Raw genomic sequence first — 14,261 nt, forward strand, 5'->3', positions numbered from 1 at the left:
TTTCATTTCCAAAGTCATCATGGATTCTGTTGTCAGTGAAGCTGTGAGGCGTCAGTGACCCGTCCTCGACTTCTTTATTGAACTAAACCACCAAAACAATCAAATTCAGCACAAAACAGACGATTATAGTTGAAACTGCTGGATAAGAGAAAAAAAGGATCGTTTTTTTCTGCATTTATAATTTTGTTCATTTCTTATTTGTATTTTGGCTTCATTATTCTTCTTTGGCTTGTTTCAGTTCATTTGTTTTAGTTCATTTGTTTCAGTTCATTTGTTTCAGTTCATTTGTTTTAGTTCATTTGTGTCTCTCTTCCTCTGCCCTCTCAGCTGCGTCTGGTTTTATAATCAGCACCAGTCCAGTCCATTGTTCATCGGTTCTGCAGAATCTAAAGATCCGGCCGTCTCTCCGTTGTTTGTTCCTCTTGGATAACCGATTCCTGAATCTGCTCTCCACCTCTGGCCACCATCACTACTTCACCTTATGAAACCTTTTCTGACTCCTTCCAGTTTATTGCTGCAGATCATGGCTTTGACTCATAAACATATTTTGAATTTGCTGATTTGACTGGATCACAGATGAAGTTGCTTTGTCAGCTGTAGTTTCTGATTATTTAAATATTTCAGAATATATTTAATGTCAAAGACCACAAAATGTTAGATTTGCATTTCTCCAAAGGTTTTGCAGAACAAACGGCTTCCTGTTTGCTCAGAGATTCGTTGCTCGTTAGCTGGTGGTTAAAGGAGAGTTCCTCCTTCGTTTCTGGACGTCGGTTGGAGGTAAAGAGAGAAGCAGAGCTCAGTGTTTGCTGAGCAGAACCAGCTGGAGCCAGACTGGAAATATACAAATAAACCATAAACAGAGACGTTATTAATAACCATCAGAGTCACATGTTGAACTTTAACCTGTTTAGCAGGCTCCTGATTTGCTTAGAGATATTATATTTGCATAAAGGTTGTTATGCCGGTTATTTAACCTGTGGAAGCAGGAAGATTAAAAGATGGAAAACAGAAATAATCAGATCCCAGCAGCTGGTCAGGATGGAGGAACTGAGCTGAGATGAAGGCAGAAGCTTCAGATTAACATGAATACATGAATTTCTGTTGCAGATCTGCTGAATCTGCTGCTTTAATTTGACTTTCACAGTGTTAGTTTCAGTTCATCACATTTGCAGCGCAGTGGTCTGAACTTCAACCAGAGTGTCAGGAACCTCCTGGCCTTCATGTTCACACATTCACAGCTTTTGGTTTTTCTCTCTGATATCTGACTTAATGTGGTGAAATGAAATTATGTTATAATTATTTCACCAAAATGCAGCCAGATGAAGCTGCAGGAAATGATCCTCAGATTCAGACGTGAATCTGAAGCGTCTGGATCCATGTTGGTCAGATGAGGAAGTTTCTGTCATATTTTCAATCTACTTAATATTTTTATGGTTGTAATTTCTGCTTCCTGTTTCTTCTCGTATCCATCCATGTTTCATGGAGTCTGTTGAGTGAAGTGATGATTGTCTCTGACAGCAGCTGGTTGTTTCCTCCAGATGTTTGACGCTTCGTGTTTCGGTGTGTTTTTTTCTCCAGCCTCGTTTGGAAACATTAAAGGAGACCAAATTAAGAGAAAATGAATTTATTAAAGTATACTGAAGAAATAACAACTGACACAAATACCTGAAATGAGAAACCAAAATAAGTTAATGACAAAACCCATAACTAACCAGAAATAAGCAAATGCAAGACAAAACCCAACAAAACCTAAGATACAAACCAAACCAAGTGGAGATCTGAGAGGAGAAAAGCCTCCCTTTGCTGCAGCTTTTAAAGCAGCAGAGCATTTAATGAGGCCTGCAGCAGCAGCCCTGCCTCTTCTGCCTCGAAACCCTCCCAGGACAAAGAGCAGAGACCCACTGCAGCAGCATCAGGTGTGAAACCTCAGAGCGGCTCTCTCGTCTCTGAATGACGTGAGCAAAACTTTGAGGTCAATCCTGAAACCGACTCAGTCAGGTATTGTTTCCCCGGCAAAGTGAAAACAGACGTTAGCACCACAAGCACACAGACCCGGTTCTCATGTCTGATGCTTGTTCACAATGTTTCACATCCATGATCATCAAATAATCAGAGGAAGATTTTAAACATCACAAAAACAGAAAATATGAACTAAACTCATCTTCACACAGATTAATACAGTTCTGTTGGCGTTTAAACTCAAATAAATGATTTTAATATGTTTATTCCTCATGCTGCTTCTTAGACATTAGATTGGTCTCTACCTCCCTCTGGTGGACAGGAGGAGTACTGCAGGCAGCAGCTGATCAGGTTTATCAATATGTCCATTATTTTCTGTTCTGAGTTTCTTCAGATTCTCTGTCGATCTGGTGAATGTTTTTGACATTTATTATAATGTATTAATGTAAGTACAACTAAAAAGTGAAGTATTAAAGTTGAGGTGATTGAATTGATATTAACCTTCAATAAAAATAATGTTCATTTTGTCATCTTCTTGTTCTCTACGCAGAAAGTTTCAACCTGCTGAGATCAGATCCTGGATGGACCAGAAATGGTATTAATGTTGAACTTTTATGTTTTGCTTTCAGTTCTTTAACGATTTGTATTAAAGCTCTATTGTTGATCACCTGTCATTAAATCATCTGTTGAAGGAAGCAGCAAAATCATCAGCATTTATTTGATCATCTTCTGGTTTTCCTGCTGCTGATCGTCTGATTCGTCACACAGTGCAACACGAAACACGAAGAATCACTAAAATACTCTCAGAACGCAAAGTCGACATGCGGGAATAAAATCATCGTTTCAATGTCCAGTTCTGTCCGGTTCTGTCTGGTTCTGTCCGGTTCTGTCTGGTTCTGTCCAGTTCTTCCTGGTTCTGTCCGGTTCTTCCTGGTTCTTCCTGGTTCTGTCTGGTTCTTCCTGGTTCTGTCCGGTTCTTCCTGGTTCTGTCCGGTTTTTCCTGGTTCTTCCTGGTTCTGTCCGGTTCTGTCTGGTTCTGTCCGTCACAGTAAGCCCAGTTCGCTGCTCAGATACGGGTCATTGGCGCAGAGGGCAGAGGTCATTCTGGAGCTGGCCTCTGCTCCTTTCTTCCTCACCGTGTCAATCATCTCTCGGGCTTTTTCTGCTCTGGGTTTGGTTCTGATCTGGTCCGCCTCAGCGTCTGATATCACCCTGCAGTGCTGCAGCTCGTCCAGCAGCTTGTCCAGAACCGGGTTGGACACGTGATCGATGAAGTCCGGCCGGACGCTTCTCAGCTTCTCCCCCGCTGACAAACTTTCTGCGAGCCGCAGTCGCCTTTGGTCTGCTGGTCCAGGAGAGGCTGCAGACAGAAACGAGACGACAGGAAGCAGAAACATCTAGAATCATCCAGAAACATCTAGAAACATCCAGAAACATCTGGAATAATCTGTAATAATCTGGAATCACCTGGAATCATCCAAACGTCCAACTGTGATTTTCCAGTGGAATATAATATAATATGTCTTCATCTCTAAACATCAGAATGTGATGAAAAAGTTCTGAGTTTTCTGTCCCTCAGTTCAGAGAGTAAAACGGATCTGTTACGTAGATCTATTACACTCAGAGTGAATCTTTCCCATCTTCAATGTTGTTGATTACAGAGAATGAAAACCCAAAATGAAATGTTTCAGAACATCAGAATATTACGTCAGATCAATGAAATATAATATCTTTAACATAAACATCATCTGGGAACATTTCTAGGTCTGGGCTCCTTTTCCTTCCTGCATCAGTGCAGCATGACACGGACACCAGCCTCAGGTTCTGCTGAGGTTCTGGAAACCCAGTGTGCTCTGGCAGAACCTTCAGCTCATCTTCATCGTTGGTTACTTTGTCTCATCTTCCTCTAATTCTCCACAGACCCGATGAGGTTCTGGTCAGGGGAGTTTGCTGGCCTTTCAAAATAAAATGCTCCTCAGAATAAAAATCCCATTTTCTCTTTTAAAAGCATTTCTAACATGTTTTCACTGTGGAATCAATCATATTTATTCATGATGCTGCTTAGATAAAAACATTTGTTGTCAGAATTCAAACAAAGATCCAGAATAAATGATGACATGATTATCCTGCAAAGCCAGGTAAAGTCCAGCAGGGGGCAGACTTTCTGTGAAATCAAACAGTAACAGCTGGATTTTCTTTTTCTCATTTCTTTTGTCTGAAGTATCACTTGATTAATCAGCACCAACAAACAGCTAACATGCATGAAACTGAGTTATTAAGATAAATCCAGATCCTTTCGTCCGTTTCTCCTGCAGGCAGCTGAAGCTAACAGCAGGAAGTCTCTCCATTAAGCTGGCAGATGGTTTGCGTACCTGGCAGGTGCAGGGCGTAGTCCCAGACGTTTTCCTCTTCCGGACTCTGGACCGTCACCGTCACGTCCTCCGTTCTCGTCGGCAGCGTGATCTCAAACGTGGCGTGGTAATTTGGTCCGTAGTTCTCAAAGAACTGAGCCGCCTGCAAGAAGACGGGCGTCTTACTGGGTGTATTTCAGCTCCCAGTGAGCAGACTGCGGCTCTGAAACTGACTTTGGGTTGGATGGCGAGGCCCGCCGGGTCGCTGTGGAGGCGGTAGGTTTTCCCTTTGTGGAAGGAGCAGAAGGATGGAGCCTGGATGAACTTGGAACCGTTGTGCTGCTCTTTCACCTTCAAGTCAGAACCATTTGTTAGTTTTAAAAGAAACAACCTGATCAGTTCATCCTCTTTAAAACATCGGGTTAAAGATTCACGTCCTGCAGAGGAACGTTGCTGGGCAGCAGAATCACACTGAGGATGCTGAGCGGTCGCTGCAGCCGTCTCAGGAACAGCAGAACTTGGCCCCGAATCGGCTTGGTCAGGAACCTCTTGATCCGGTCCAACACGACGCCGAAGCCAGAAAGCTGTGAGACGCTCACCACCACGTGGGTTTCTGTGACCCTCAGTGACGGAACGACGCTCATCCCATCATCAGTGATGTGGCCGACCGAGAGGCAGGCAGGCAGCAGGGCTGGGGGGGAAGCACAGGTCCATTAGAGAGGAACCGGAGGAACCGGGGGAACCGGGGGAACCGGGGGAACCGGGGGAATCGTAGGAACCGGAGGAACTGGAGGAACCAGAGGAACCATAGGAACCAGAGGAACCATAGGAACTGGAGGAACCAGAGGAACCATAGGAACCAGAGGAACCATAGGAACTGGAGGAACCAGAGGAACCATAGGAACCAGAGGAACCATAGGAACCAGAGGAACCAGAGGAACCGGGGGAATCGTAGGAACCGGAGGAACTGGAGGAACCAGAGGAACCATAGGAACTGGAGGAATCGTAGGAACCAGAGGAACCGAAGGTTTACCTGCTTCAGGCTGACAGTGTGGCAGCTGCAGCTCTCTGATACAGTCCTGACGACATTCGATGCTGAACAAAGGGCCGCCTGGCAGTTTGTTCGCCGTCTGAAGCAGCTTCTCATCCCAGATTTGAGTCTTGTAGGTCAGCTTCGCCTCCCGGGTCACTCCGAACACCAGACCAGTCAGAGAACATCGGAACAGACCTGAACCAGGAAACTGGAAGCTGAAAAAGATCCATCCATCAACTCCAAGGAACAGAACATTTCCTGATGTTTCCTTCATCCAAAACATCAACTATGTTAACTAGATTCAGCGTCAGCATTAAGGAAAGAAAGGTTAGATTAAGATGATTCAATTTAATCAGTTGAATTATTTCTCCAACTGATTAAATGGTTTCTGACCTGGTAACTAATCAAAGAAGCAGTGAACATTTAGTCATTGTGTCTCTGTAATCTCATGTTCTTCAAAAGCAGTAAAACTGTCTTAGTGGATGGTTCACACATTTATGGTGAGTTTTCACAGGTTGCCTTGTAAAACTTGATGAAGTCTCTAAACCTGGATCAGCTGGTTCAGGATGGGGCATTCAGACATTGGCTCTTAGAATCCAGGAAAATCTTCTCCAATAAACCAGCGAGACGATTCTCTGTGAGTTCTGGGTCAGGTCTCGCTCTGCAGGCGAGGAGTCCAAGTGTTGAGGGAACAGCTGACACCTCCATGTTTAAATCCCTCATGAAGGATCCATGACAGACCCTCTGCTAGACCTCCTCTGATTGGTTGGCAAGTGATGCAGTCAACCTGACAATGTGTTTCATCCTGCACCGTCCAGGGTCGAAGGTCACAATCCTGTGTGTCGACTTCAGCTCAGCCTTCAACACCATCGGGGTTATGGTTAGGGTTAGGGTTAGGGTTGGGGTTAGGAAGACGCCTGGTTCCAGACATTCATGTTAAATCTAACATGCCTGAAGGTTTAACAGACATGCATGTCAGACCAGGAAACAATCTCATTCATTTGGAGGTAAAATCTCATTTATGGGAGCTAAAAAAACCAAAGCCAGTATTAATAACCCTGGACTCCTTCTGACCTGATCACAGCATCGGCTGCTGTTACAGCACTTAAAATGAGCTTTGGGTCAAAAACAACTTTGATTACCAAATCAAAATTTGGTCAAAGATCTAACATAAGGAAACCTTATGAAGTGGTTGTCTCACCTGTAAGAGACGCCGATCCTCTCTCTGCTCACCTCAGGTGTGAAGCTCACAGGAACCTTGAACACAAGAATGTCAAAGTGAAGAAACTTCTCAGCTGCAGTTCAGGTTCAGTAACAAGAATCACTCACATGTTCTGTTTCCAGTTTGTCAGCAGGCAGCAGAGTCAAAGAAAAGGCCTGAACAGTGAACGCTGGGTAAACAGGCTCCGTGAACGTTGAGTGGAAGGTGTGAAGCAGAGTTCTTGTGTCACCAGACAGCCAGTAAAAACACAGAATCCCAGCTGGCCAGTCCAGAAACAGTCCAACTCTCATGGGTCGGGGTCGGGCCACGAATCCTTGGTCATCAATAAATGTGATCGGAACGTAGACCTCCTGATGTCCGTGGCGAAACGTGAAGCCATGCAGTAAATAGTTATGCAACATCCACGTCTTATTGCTCCAGTCCATCTGAAAGTTGCATCCTTTCCTCTTAACCTCCTGAAAGGCAACGCCCAGGTTTTTGACTGAAGTTCCCTCCACCTCCCAGTAATGGCGTCCAGTCAGAGCTTCTCTGCACATCACCTGACCCTCATATTTAAACCTCTCTGGGTGATCAGGATACTTCTGCTTTTCCTCCGTCAAACGAACTGTTCTGTTACTCTCAGACAGGATCAGGTATTTATTGGCAGTATTTATGTCAAAGGTCAAATCGCAGGCGTCTGAAAAAGAAATAACCAGTTACAGAGACAAACAGCAACATTTTATTGAGCACAATAAGCCTTACATTTGTTCAGAAGCTGTGGGTTGATCCAGTACTCTTCATTATGCTCCACACTGACAAGACAAGAGCAAGAGGAAAAACTCAAAAGGAAGTTGTGAATTATATTCTATTGTAAAATGTCAGTTTCTGCAGATGGTGCTTGACTGCAGGGGTTAGTGGGGAATCTGTCATTTTGAGAAAGTCCCATCATGCTGTCATCAAGCTTTTCAGTGATGTTTGAGCTAAGTGCTCTGAGGTCATTATTATGATTTAGCCATCTGGAGATGTACAGTAGGACGCTGGCCAACACATCACTGCTGCAGCTGCAGTTCTGCTTTAGCTTTGACTTATGTAGCATTTCATAGTCTAGTGTGCAACCAGACTCCATTAAACTATATTAAGACTGGAATAAACTGTATTAATTTAGCCATCTATGTAGCATGACCTTCAGACTTTGATTTGGTTGAATTTTAGACATTCCTGCAACAGCTTATGGTATATTGTTCCATTCATGACTCTATCAGTATAAAGAGTATAAAGTGTTAACCTTATTTAAACAATCATCACTGATTCCTAGACTGAATTTAAAGATTTCTTCTTTTGTCAGTGAGTGAAATAGAAGACTGTATTTCAGAGGTAGACAGATAAAAGGATTATTCCACAGAAAATGTGAAGCTCTAATAAACATTTCTGTTAAAGGACTGACTTGAGTTTCTCCAGTCTGCATTTCGGGTCCTCCAGTCTCTCCAGGAGCATCTTGACTCCAAGCTGTCCCGGATGGTTGTAGCTCACGTCCAGCTCTGTTAGACAGAGAGGGTTGGACTTCAGAGCCGAGGCCAAAGAGGCACATCCTTCCTGTGAGATCCCACAGCATGACAACCTGCAGAGAGGAAAGGATCCCAAACACAAAACGAGATTAAATCTCTGCCCATGTGAGAAACTCTGAGGATAAAATGAGCAATAAAATGTCCTTCCTGCCTGAGACTGCTGCAGCAAGTCCCCAAAACCCTTCTGAAGAAATATAATACAATATATTATATGGAAAATTACAGTATAATATATTAAGCAATGATTTTATGAGATTTATTATTTATATTTTCTAATATATTGCAATTTAAGCATAGACCATCTATGTTTATTATGGATAAATGTGTTGCTATGTACTATATTTTTACCTGTAGTTTATATGCTACTCCATACTGCAATGCATAGTGCAGTAAGTGTTTTATACATATAACAAAATGTAATAACTGATTAATATAACAATTAGAACACCCTGGAAGTCTCCCACCTCTTTGTGATACCGCCCTGGGCAACTGCCCTTATCATCCATATCTACTTTATTGTCTCAGACCAAACATGTCTGAATATTCGCAGGTTTCCAGGTTTTATATTCAGGAAGGTGAAACAAAACCATTGTGTTGGGTATATTTGAATCTATCAAAACAGAAGCTCCAGGTTTGCCTTTTCTAAACGTCTCTGCAAACATCAACGACCAACAGCTGCTGTGTGATCAAGAAATCTTCCATGTCCTGGCAGCCTGAGCAATGGGGAATTACACCACAAAGATAAAATGTGTTCTGTTCTTTGTGATGAGTAAAGAGGAATGATCACCTGAGAGACTCCAACCGACAGTTTGAATCACCCAGTCCACCGGAGAGCAGCTGCACTCCCAGATCCTGGATCTGGTTGTTACTCAGATCCAGTTTTCTCAGCTGGGTGTTGGACCTGAGAGCCGCGGCAAACACCTGACAGCATCCACTTCTCAGATTACAGCTCTTCATCCTGCAATCAGAGGAAATATGTGAGCATAATGTTAACAGGAGATAAATACCTCTTCCATGATCTTCAGGTTATTTACCCAAAGTCCTTCAGTTTACAGAGAGGCCCAATCAATCCAGTGGAAATCAGAGTCAATGGTTCGTCAATAAAATCTTCATATTTTTCCTTCTTCTCATGTTCTGAAAAATTTCCAGAGTAATTCTTAACATAACTGTAAGTACAGTTTGTCAGGTCCAAAGTTGTCAAGTTGGATTGTTCGACCTGAAGCACGGTGGCAAGTTGGCGACGCCTCATGAAGTCCAGCGAGAAACCAGACAATCTGTGAGAAAACAAACCCTGTAAGTAATTCATACTTAATGAATATTAATGAATAATTAATACTAAATGAATTAAATCATTGAAATCAGACTAAACAGTTCGTAGGACTGACCTGAGGGTCTGCAGTTTGCACACAGGGCTCTCCAGCACCACAAAGAGCTCAAAAGGAAGCGGCGTCTGTATGGTATGAGTTCCATGCAGACACAGTTCCTGTAAGCTTGACTCTTCTGACTGAAGAACGGACAGCAGTATGTGGAGGTTAAAGTCTTGCACATGTCTGCTCTTGAGTCTGTGGGATTTATACACACAAATAATGGGATTAATAAAACTCATAACCAGAAACAGGCATTATGAACGAGAGTTTATACCAAGTTTAGTGCAATAATTATACATGAATTCTTGTTGTGTTCATGTCCTTTGATTGAATCTATCTGTTGATACTCACACAGCTTTCCTGCAGTTTCCTACTAGCTGGAGAAGCTTCTCAGTCCCAGAATCCAATATGCAGCATCTGGTCAGATCGAGCTCTTCAATCACTTCACCAGACATCTGCAGCAGGGTTGACAGCACTGAGCAGTCAATGGTTGACAGCCTCACTCCTAATTTCAGGTACTTCCCAACGTCATCCTGAAATTCTCTTTCTTTGAGCTCAAACTTGCAAAGGAAAAGATTAATGCACCTCTCTGTCGGGATGTTATCGGCATGAAAATTCCTTATATAAGCTTTTAAACTGTCAGTAGTGTCCGAGCTTCTCTCCGTCTGGGGAAGCAAACTTTGGATCATTTCTTGATTTGACCTCAGTGAGAGTCCAAGGAAGAAACAGAGAAACAGGTCTAACTGACCCTTCTCACTCTGCAAGGCTTTATCTACCACCTTTTTCTGCAGCTCCAGGAAGCTCGTATCTGCAGGGTCAACTCCCAGGAAGGACCTCAGAGGATGAAGGTTGTTCGTCTTGCAGCAGTGCAACACGTAAAAAGCAGATAGAAACTCCTGAAAGCTCAAATGCACAAAACTGAACATCTTCTTCTGGTACAGACCAAATTCCTGCTTCAGGATTTCTGAGCAAAGCCCACAAAACAAAGAAGCGTCATCAGCATCAATGCCACACTCTGTGAGGTCTTCCTCATAAAAGATGATGTTTCCTTTATGAAGCTGCTCAAAGGCCAGTTTGGATAGTTTCAACAGTAAACCAGTGCTCTGAAGATTTGAAACTCTCTTTTGGGATTCTTTCCTGGAACTCTTTGACTCATATTTCTGTGTTGTTCTTTTGGTTTGGATCAGGATGTAATAGATGTACAACTCAGTCATTGTGGTGATTCTTCGGTCACTCCATCCCTTCTTAAATACCTCAGCAATAATCCAACAGAAGACAGGGATATGTCCCATTAAGTGGAAGCTTATCATCCCTCTGAGAGCCGACAGCAGTTCTTCAGCCTTCTGGACAGAACTCAGTCTCTTTCGGAAGTAGTTGTTCTTTTCTTGGTCTGTGAATCCCTGCACTTCTGTCACCTGGTCAATGTATTTCCAGGGAATCTGGGAGGCTGCAGCAGGTCTGGATGTAATCCACAGCAAAGCATCATGCAGTAAATTGCCTCTGATCAGGTTGATCAGCAGCACATCAAGTCTTGTTTTCTGATTGATATCACTCGTACTCATGGCTTCTTTAAAGTCCAGTGGATATCGGTTTTCATCCAGGCCATCAAGGATGAACAGAATTTTCTCGTTAATTAGCTGTTTTGCATCTTTGAGTGGTTTGAGCTCAGGATAGAAGTAAAGGAGGAGCTGCAGCAGACTGTGTTCCCCATCTTTAATCATGTTCAGCTCTCTGAAGGGGAGGACGAAGATTAAATCAATGTGCTGATTGGATTTGCCCTCTGCCCAGTTTAGAGAAAAGTTTTGGACGGCAAACGTTTTCCCGATACCAGCAATGCCTTTTGTCATCACTCTTTGGATTTCTTTACATTGTGTTGATGGTTGTTGGAAACGCCTTTTTCCTGGTTTAAAAATGTCCAGACTGTTGATCTGCTCATAGTCTGACTCCATATATGGTGACTTGTCATCAGGAGCTTGAAGTGATGCAGAATCTCATGTTGGATGCAGCCTTGTTGGTCAGCCTGTTGCACAATGAAGAGCTTTGTGTAAACATCCTGGAGTTTGGTCCGACTCTCTGAAGTTCCCTCGTATGTCCAGCTCATTTTTTTCTGAAAATTGGCTTTAAGATTTTGTTTAATGATGTCCATTAGTTTGTCGTGTTCCATGTCTGCAGGTCTTTCTCCACTCTGCTCTGTTTTAGGAAAGAAAACTATTAGTCTTAACCTCCTAAAACTGCAAATAAAACAAGAAAGCATTCAAATATTGTACAGTGATAAAATATCCAAAGGTGTACAGTAAAGCTCAGTAGCTGCTTCTGTTCTCCACATTACAGAATGTTATAGAACCAGATGAACAGAACCCACAGTTTCTGTTTTACAATTATACAGGAAGTCGGCTTGATGTAGCAACAAATGAAGAAATCATGTCAGAATGTTTCACTGCCTTCTTTTCTCTTCATTACTGAGAACATTGTTAATTAAAGCCTGGTATAAAAACATTCTCATTATGACAGCCTTCATTTACACTTTCCTGCTTTAATAAACTAGAATAATACTAAATCAGGCATCACTGCTGAATATTGTTTCATATTAACATTAAAAAATACAAACTTACTCCTCATGTTCTGCTTAATCAAAGTGTTCAGTAAACTTTAGATCTGGTTGATCCCCTGCAGAACCAGAACCTGCATGTTTCAGACCCGGGGCCACCAAACTGGCAACCCCCAGAAATACATTTGATCATTTCCTAATATTTACTTAAGAACAAATACATAGAATAATTTATATATTTTTAAAAACTTATTTATTTTATCAATGATTAAAAGCCACATTATTTGATGCAGTGCATATTAGCATTATTTACTAGTGGTGGTTACTAGTAGTAAATGCAGTAGTGGCAATACGATCAATATGCTACCACTACGTAAATAAATGTAGCACTATATTTATTTATTTATGTTATAGTTATTTCGTTTTGTCCCTTTGGGCCACATATTCCTCGGGGGTCACATCACTATGATTCTAAATTCAGAAATATCTCTGGACCCCCTGGGTTTCCACCCCACTCTGGGAACTTCTTCTTTAGGCCAGGATGCCAAAGTCCAGCCTGTAGAGCTAATATCTGACACTGACCCTCATCAGGCTGCATCCAGCAGTCAGTCTCTAATGACACTTTCATTGGATCAGTTGGAGACGGGATGCATCTAAATCCAGGACTCCACAATCCCGGTCCTCTGCTACCCGGGATTGTGGAGCCATGGCTGGGGTAAGTGGTTCGGATGGAGGGCCTGGTTCTACGAGAGGCTGCTCTCCCAGTTCTGTTACCCGGGACTCTGAACCAGAGTGTCTCTGGTTCAGATGTTCCTCTGGTTCTGAATCCCTGAATCCGTTTAACGTCTCATTATCTGCAGAACCTGGTGAGACACTATGGAGGAAATTCAGTCATTCATTCAGCTGTTCATGTTGTGTGATGATCTAATAAGTTGCAGAGTTTAACAGTAAAGCTCTCCATCTGCACATTACTTCTGTTTGTTCCATTATAGCTAAACTTTTCTCTGACATGTTCCACTTTTATGAAACATCATTGAGTTTTCTCTAAGCAATAAGGTTTACATGAAAAGTAAGTTATTTAGTTTAACTCAGACACGTTTCAATTCACATCTGAGGCAGTGTGCTCTGGTTCCTGTCTGACACGCTCGTGCCTCACGTCTGCAGAAAATATTCCCACATAAGCTTTAAAATGACAAAATGACTGGAAACTGAACTGAAGCTGAAGATTTCTGACTGTTAATGAAACAAAAAGGACAAAAAGGTTTTTGTTGATTTTCTCAACTCTGAGTGAGAAACAAAATCAGATGATTTACTCACCGGATGATTTTCATTCCATCAACATGTGAATCCTTCAGTTTCAAAATCTGAACATATTGAGAGAGAAGCAGTCGTTGGCAGCAGCTCAGACTTCCTGTTGCAGTTCACTTCCTGTTAGACTTTGACCTCTCAGACTGTCAGGGTGGAGAAACAAACTTCATCACATTTATAAACCAACCATGCAAGTCATCACTGAATGCTTTCTGGTCATTCATTACATGCAGAGATAAGTTGCATTTTATTAAATATGTATGCTTCTTTGTTCTGCCTGCAGGCACATGGATCTGAATAGTCCTGCCTATTCCAGACAGGATTATCTGGAATAAATATTCCTATCTGGAATATCGATCAAAAATTTAGGACCTAATTTCAGGCCTTATTGATGTAAATGATGCCCTGAAGAGGAAAGTCTGTTTCTAAAGACCAGTCTGTTTGTTTTACTGACCCAGACATGGAACCAGATGATTCAGGTTTATGTTCTTCAGATCAACATCAGATTCTTTTTCTTTGGTTTATTATGATTTGGTTTGTATTTCCTTTTAATTCCCGTGAAGAACTTTGAATTTCCTCGTTGCTGAAAATGTGCTACATAAATAACATTTCCTTTACTTTGATGAACAGAAAGCCTCGTCTTTCCCAGTAAACCTGTCAGATGGTTTATGATCAGTGAGTTTCGCCTTGAAATGTTTGGATCCAGGTTTCAGGTTCTGATCCGGTCCACACATCTGGATAAAACCATGTTGGTGTTTGGTTCCTGTGACGCCTCATCTTATTCTTGGACCTGGAGTCTCATCGTCTCCCATGGAGCCTCTGAGCGTTCGGATCAGGAAGGGGTACCACTGTTGCCATGCGACTAAAGGTCTCTGAAGGTTCTGGTCGATGCTGCATCGACTGTGGACTTCAGAACCCAGTGGACCAGA

At 42.4% G+C, this 14,261-nt stretch overlaps 1 protein-coding gene across 1 annotated transcript; it reads right to left on the minus strand.

The window, feature by feature from the left end:
• Positions 1-1,608: 1,608 nt before the first annotated feature.
• On the minus strand, positions 1,609-13,430 carry LOC129355585 (NACHT, LRR and PYD domains-containing protein 4C-like). The gene is given in 15 exon segments (XM_055025181.1): positions 1,609-3,319; positions 4,332-4,473; positions 4,545-4,661; positions 4,745-5,001; positions 5,344-5,558; positions 6,545-6,600; positions 6,673-7,241; positions 7,307-7,356; positions 7,989-8,162; positions 8,897-9,067; positions 9,144-9,383; positions 9,495-9,671; positions 9,828-11,452; positions 11,455-11,666; positions 13,342-13,430. Coding segments are annotated over 14 exon segments (4,296 nt in total). The 5' UTR covers positions 11,641-11,666; positions 13,342-13,430; the 3' UTR covers positions 1,609-3,002.
• Positions 13,431-14,261: the final 831 nt, after the last annotated feature.

This window comes from Poeciliopsis prolifica, unplaced genomic scaffold (genome assembly GCF_027474105.1).
Source record: "Poeciliopsis prolifica strain line A6 unplaced genomic scaffold, Auburn_PproV2 SCAFFOLD138, whole genome shotgun sequence".
Classification (NCBI taxonomy): Eukaryota; Metazoa; Chordata; class Actinopteri; order Cyprinodontiformes; family Poeciliidae; genus Poeciliopsis; species Poeciliopsis prolifica.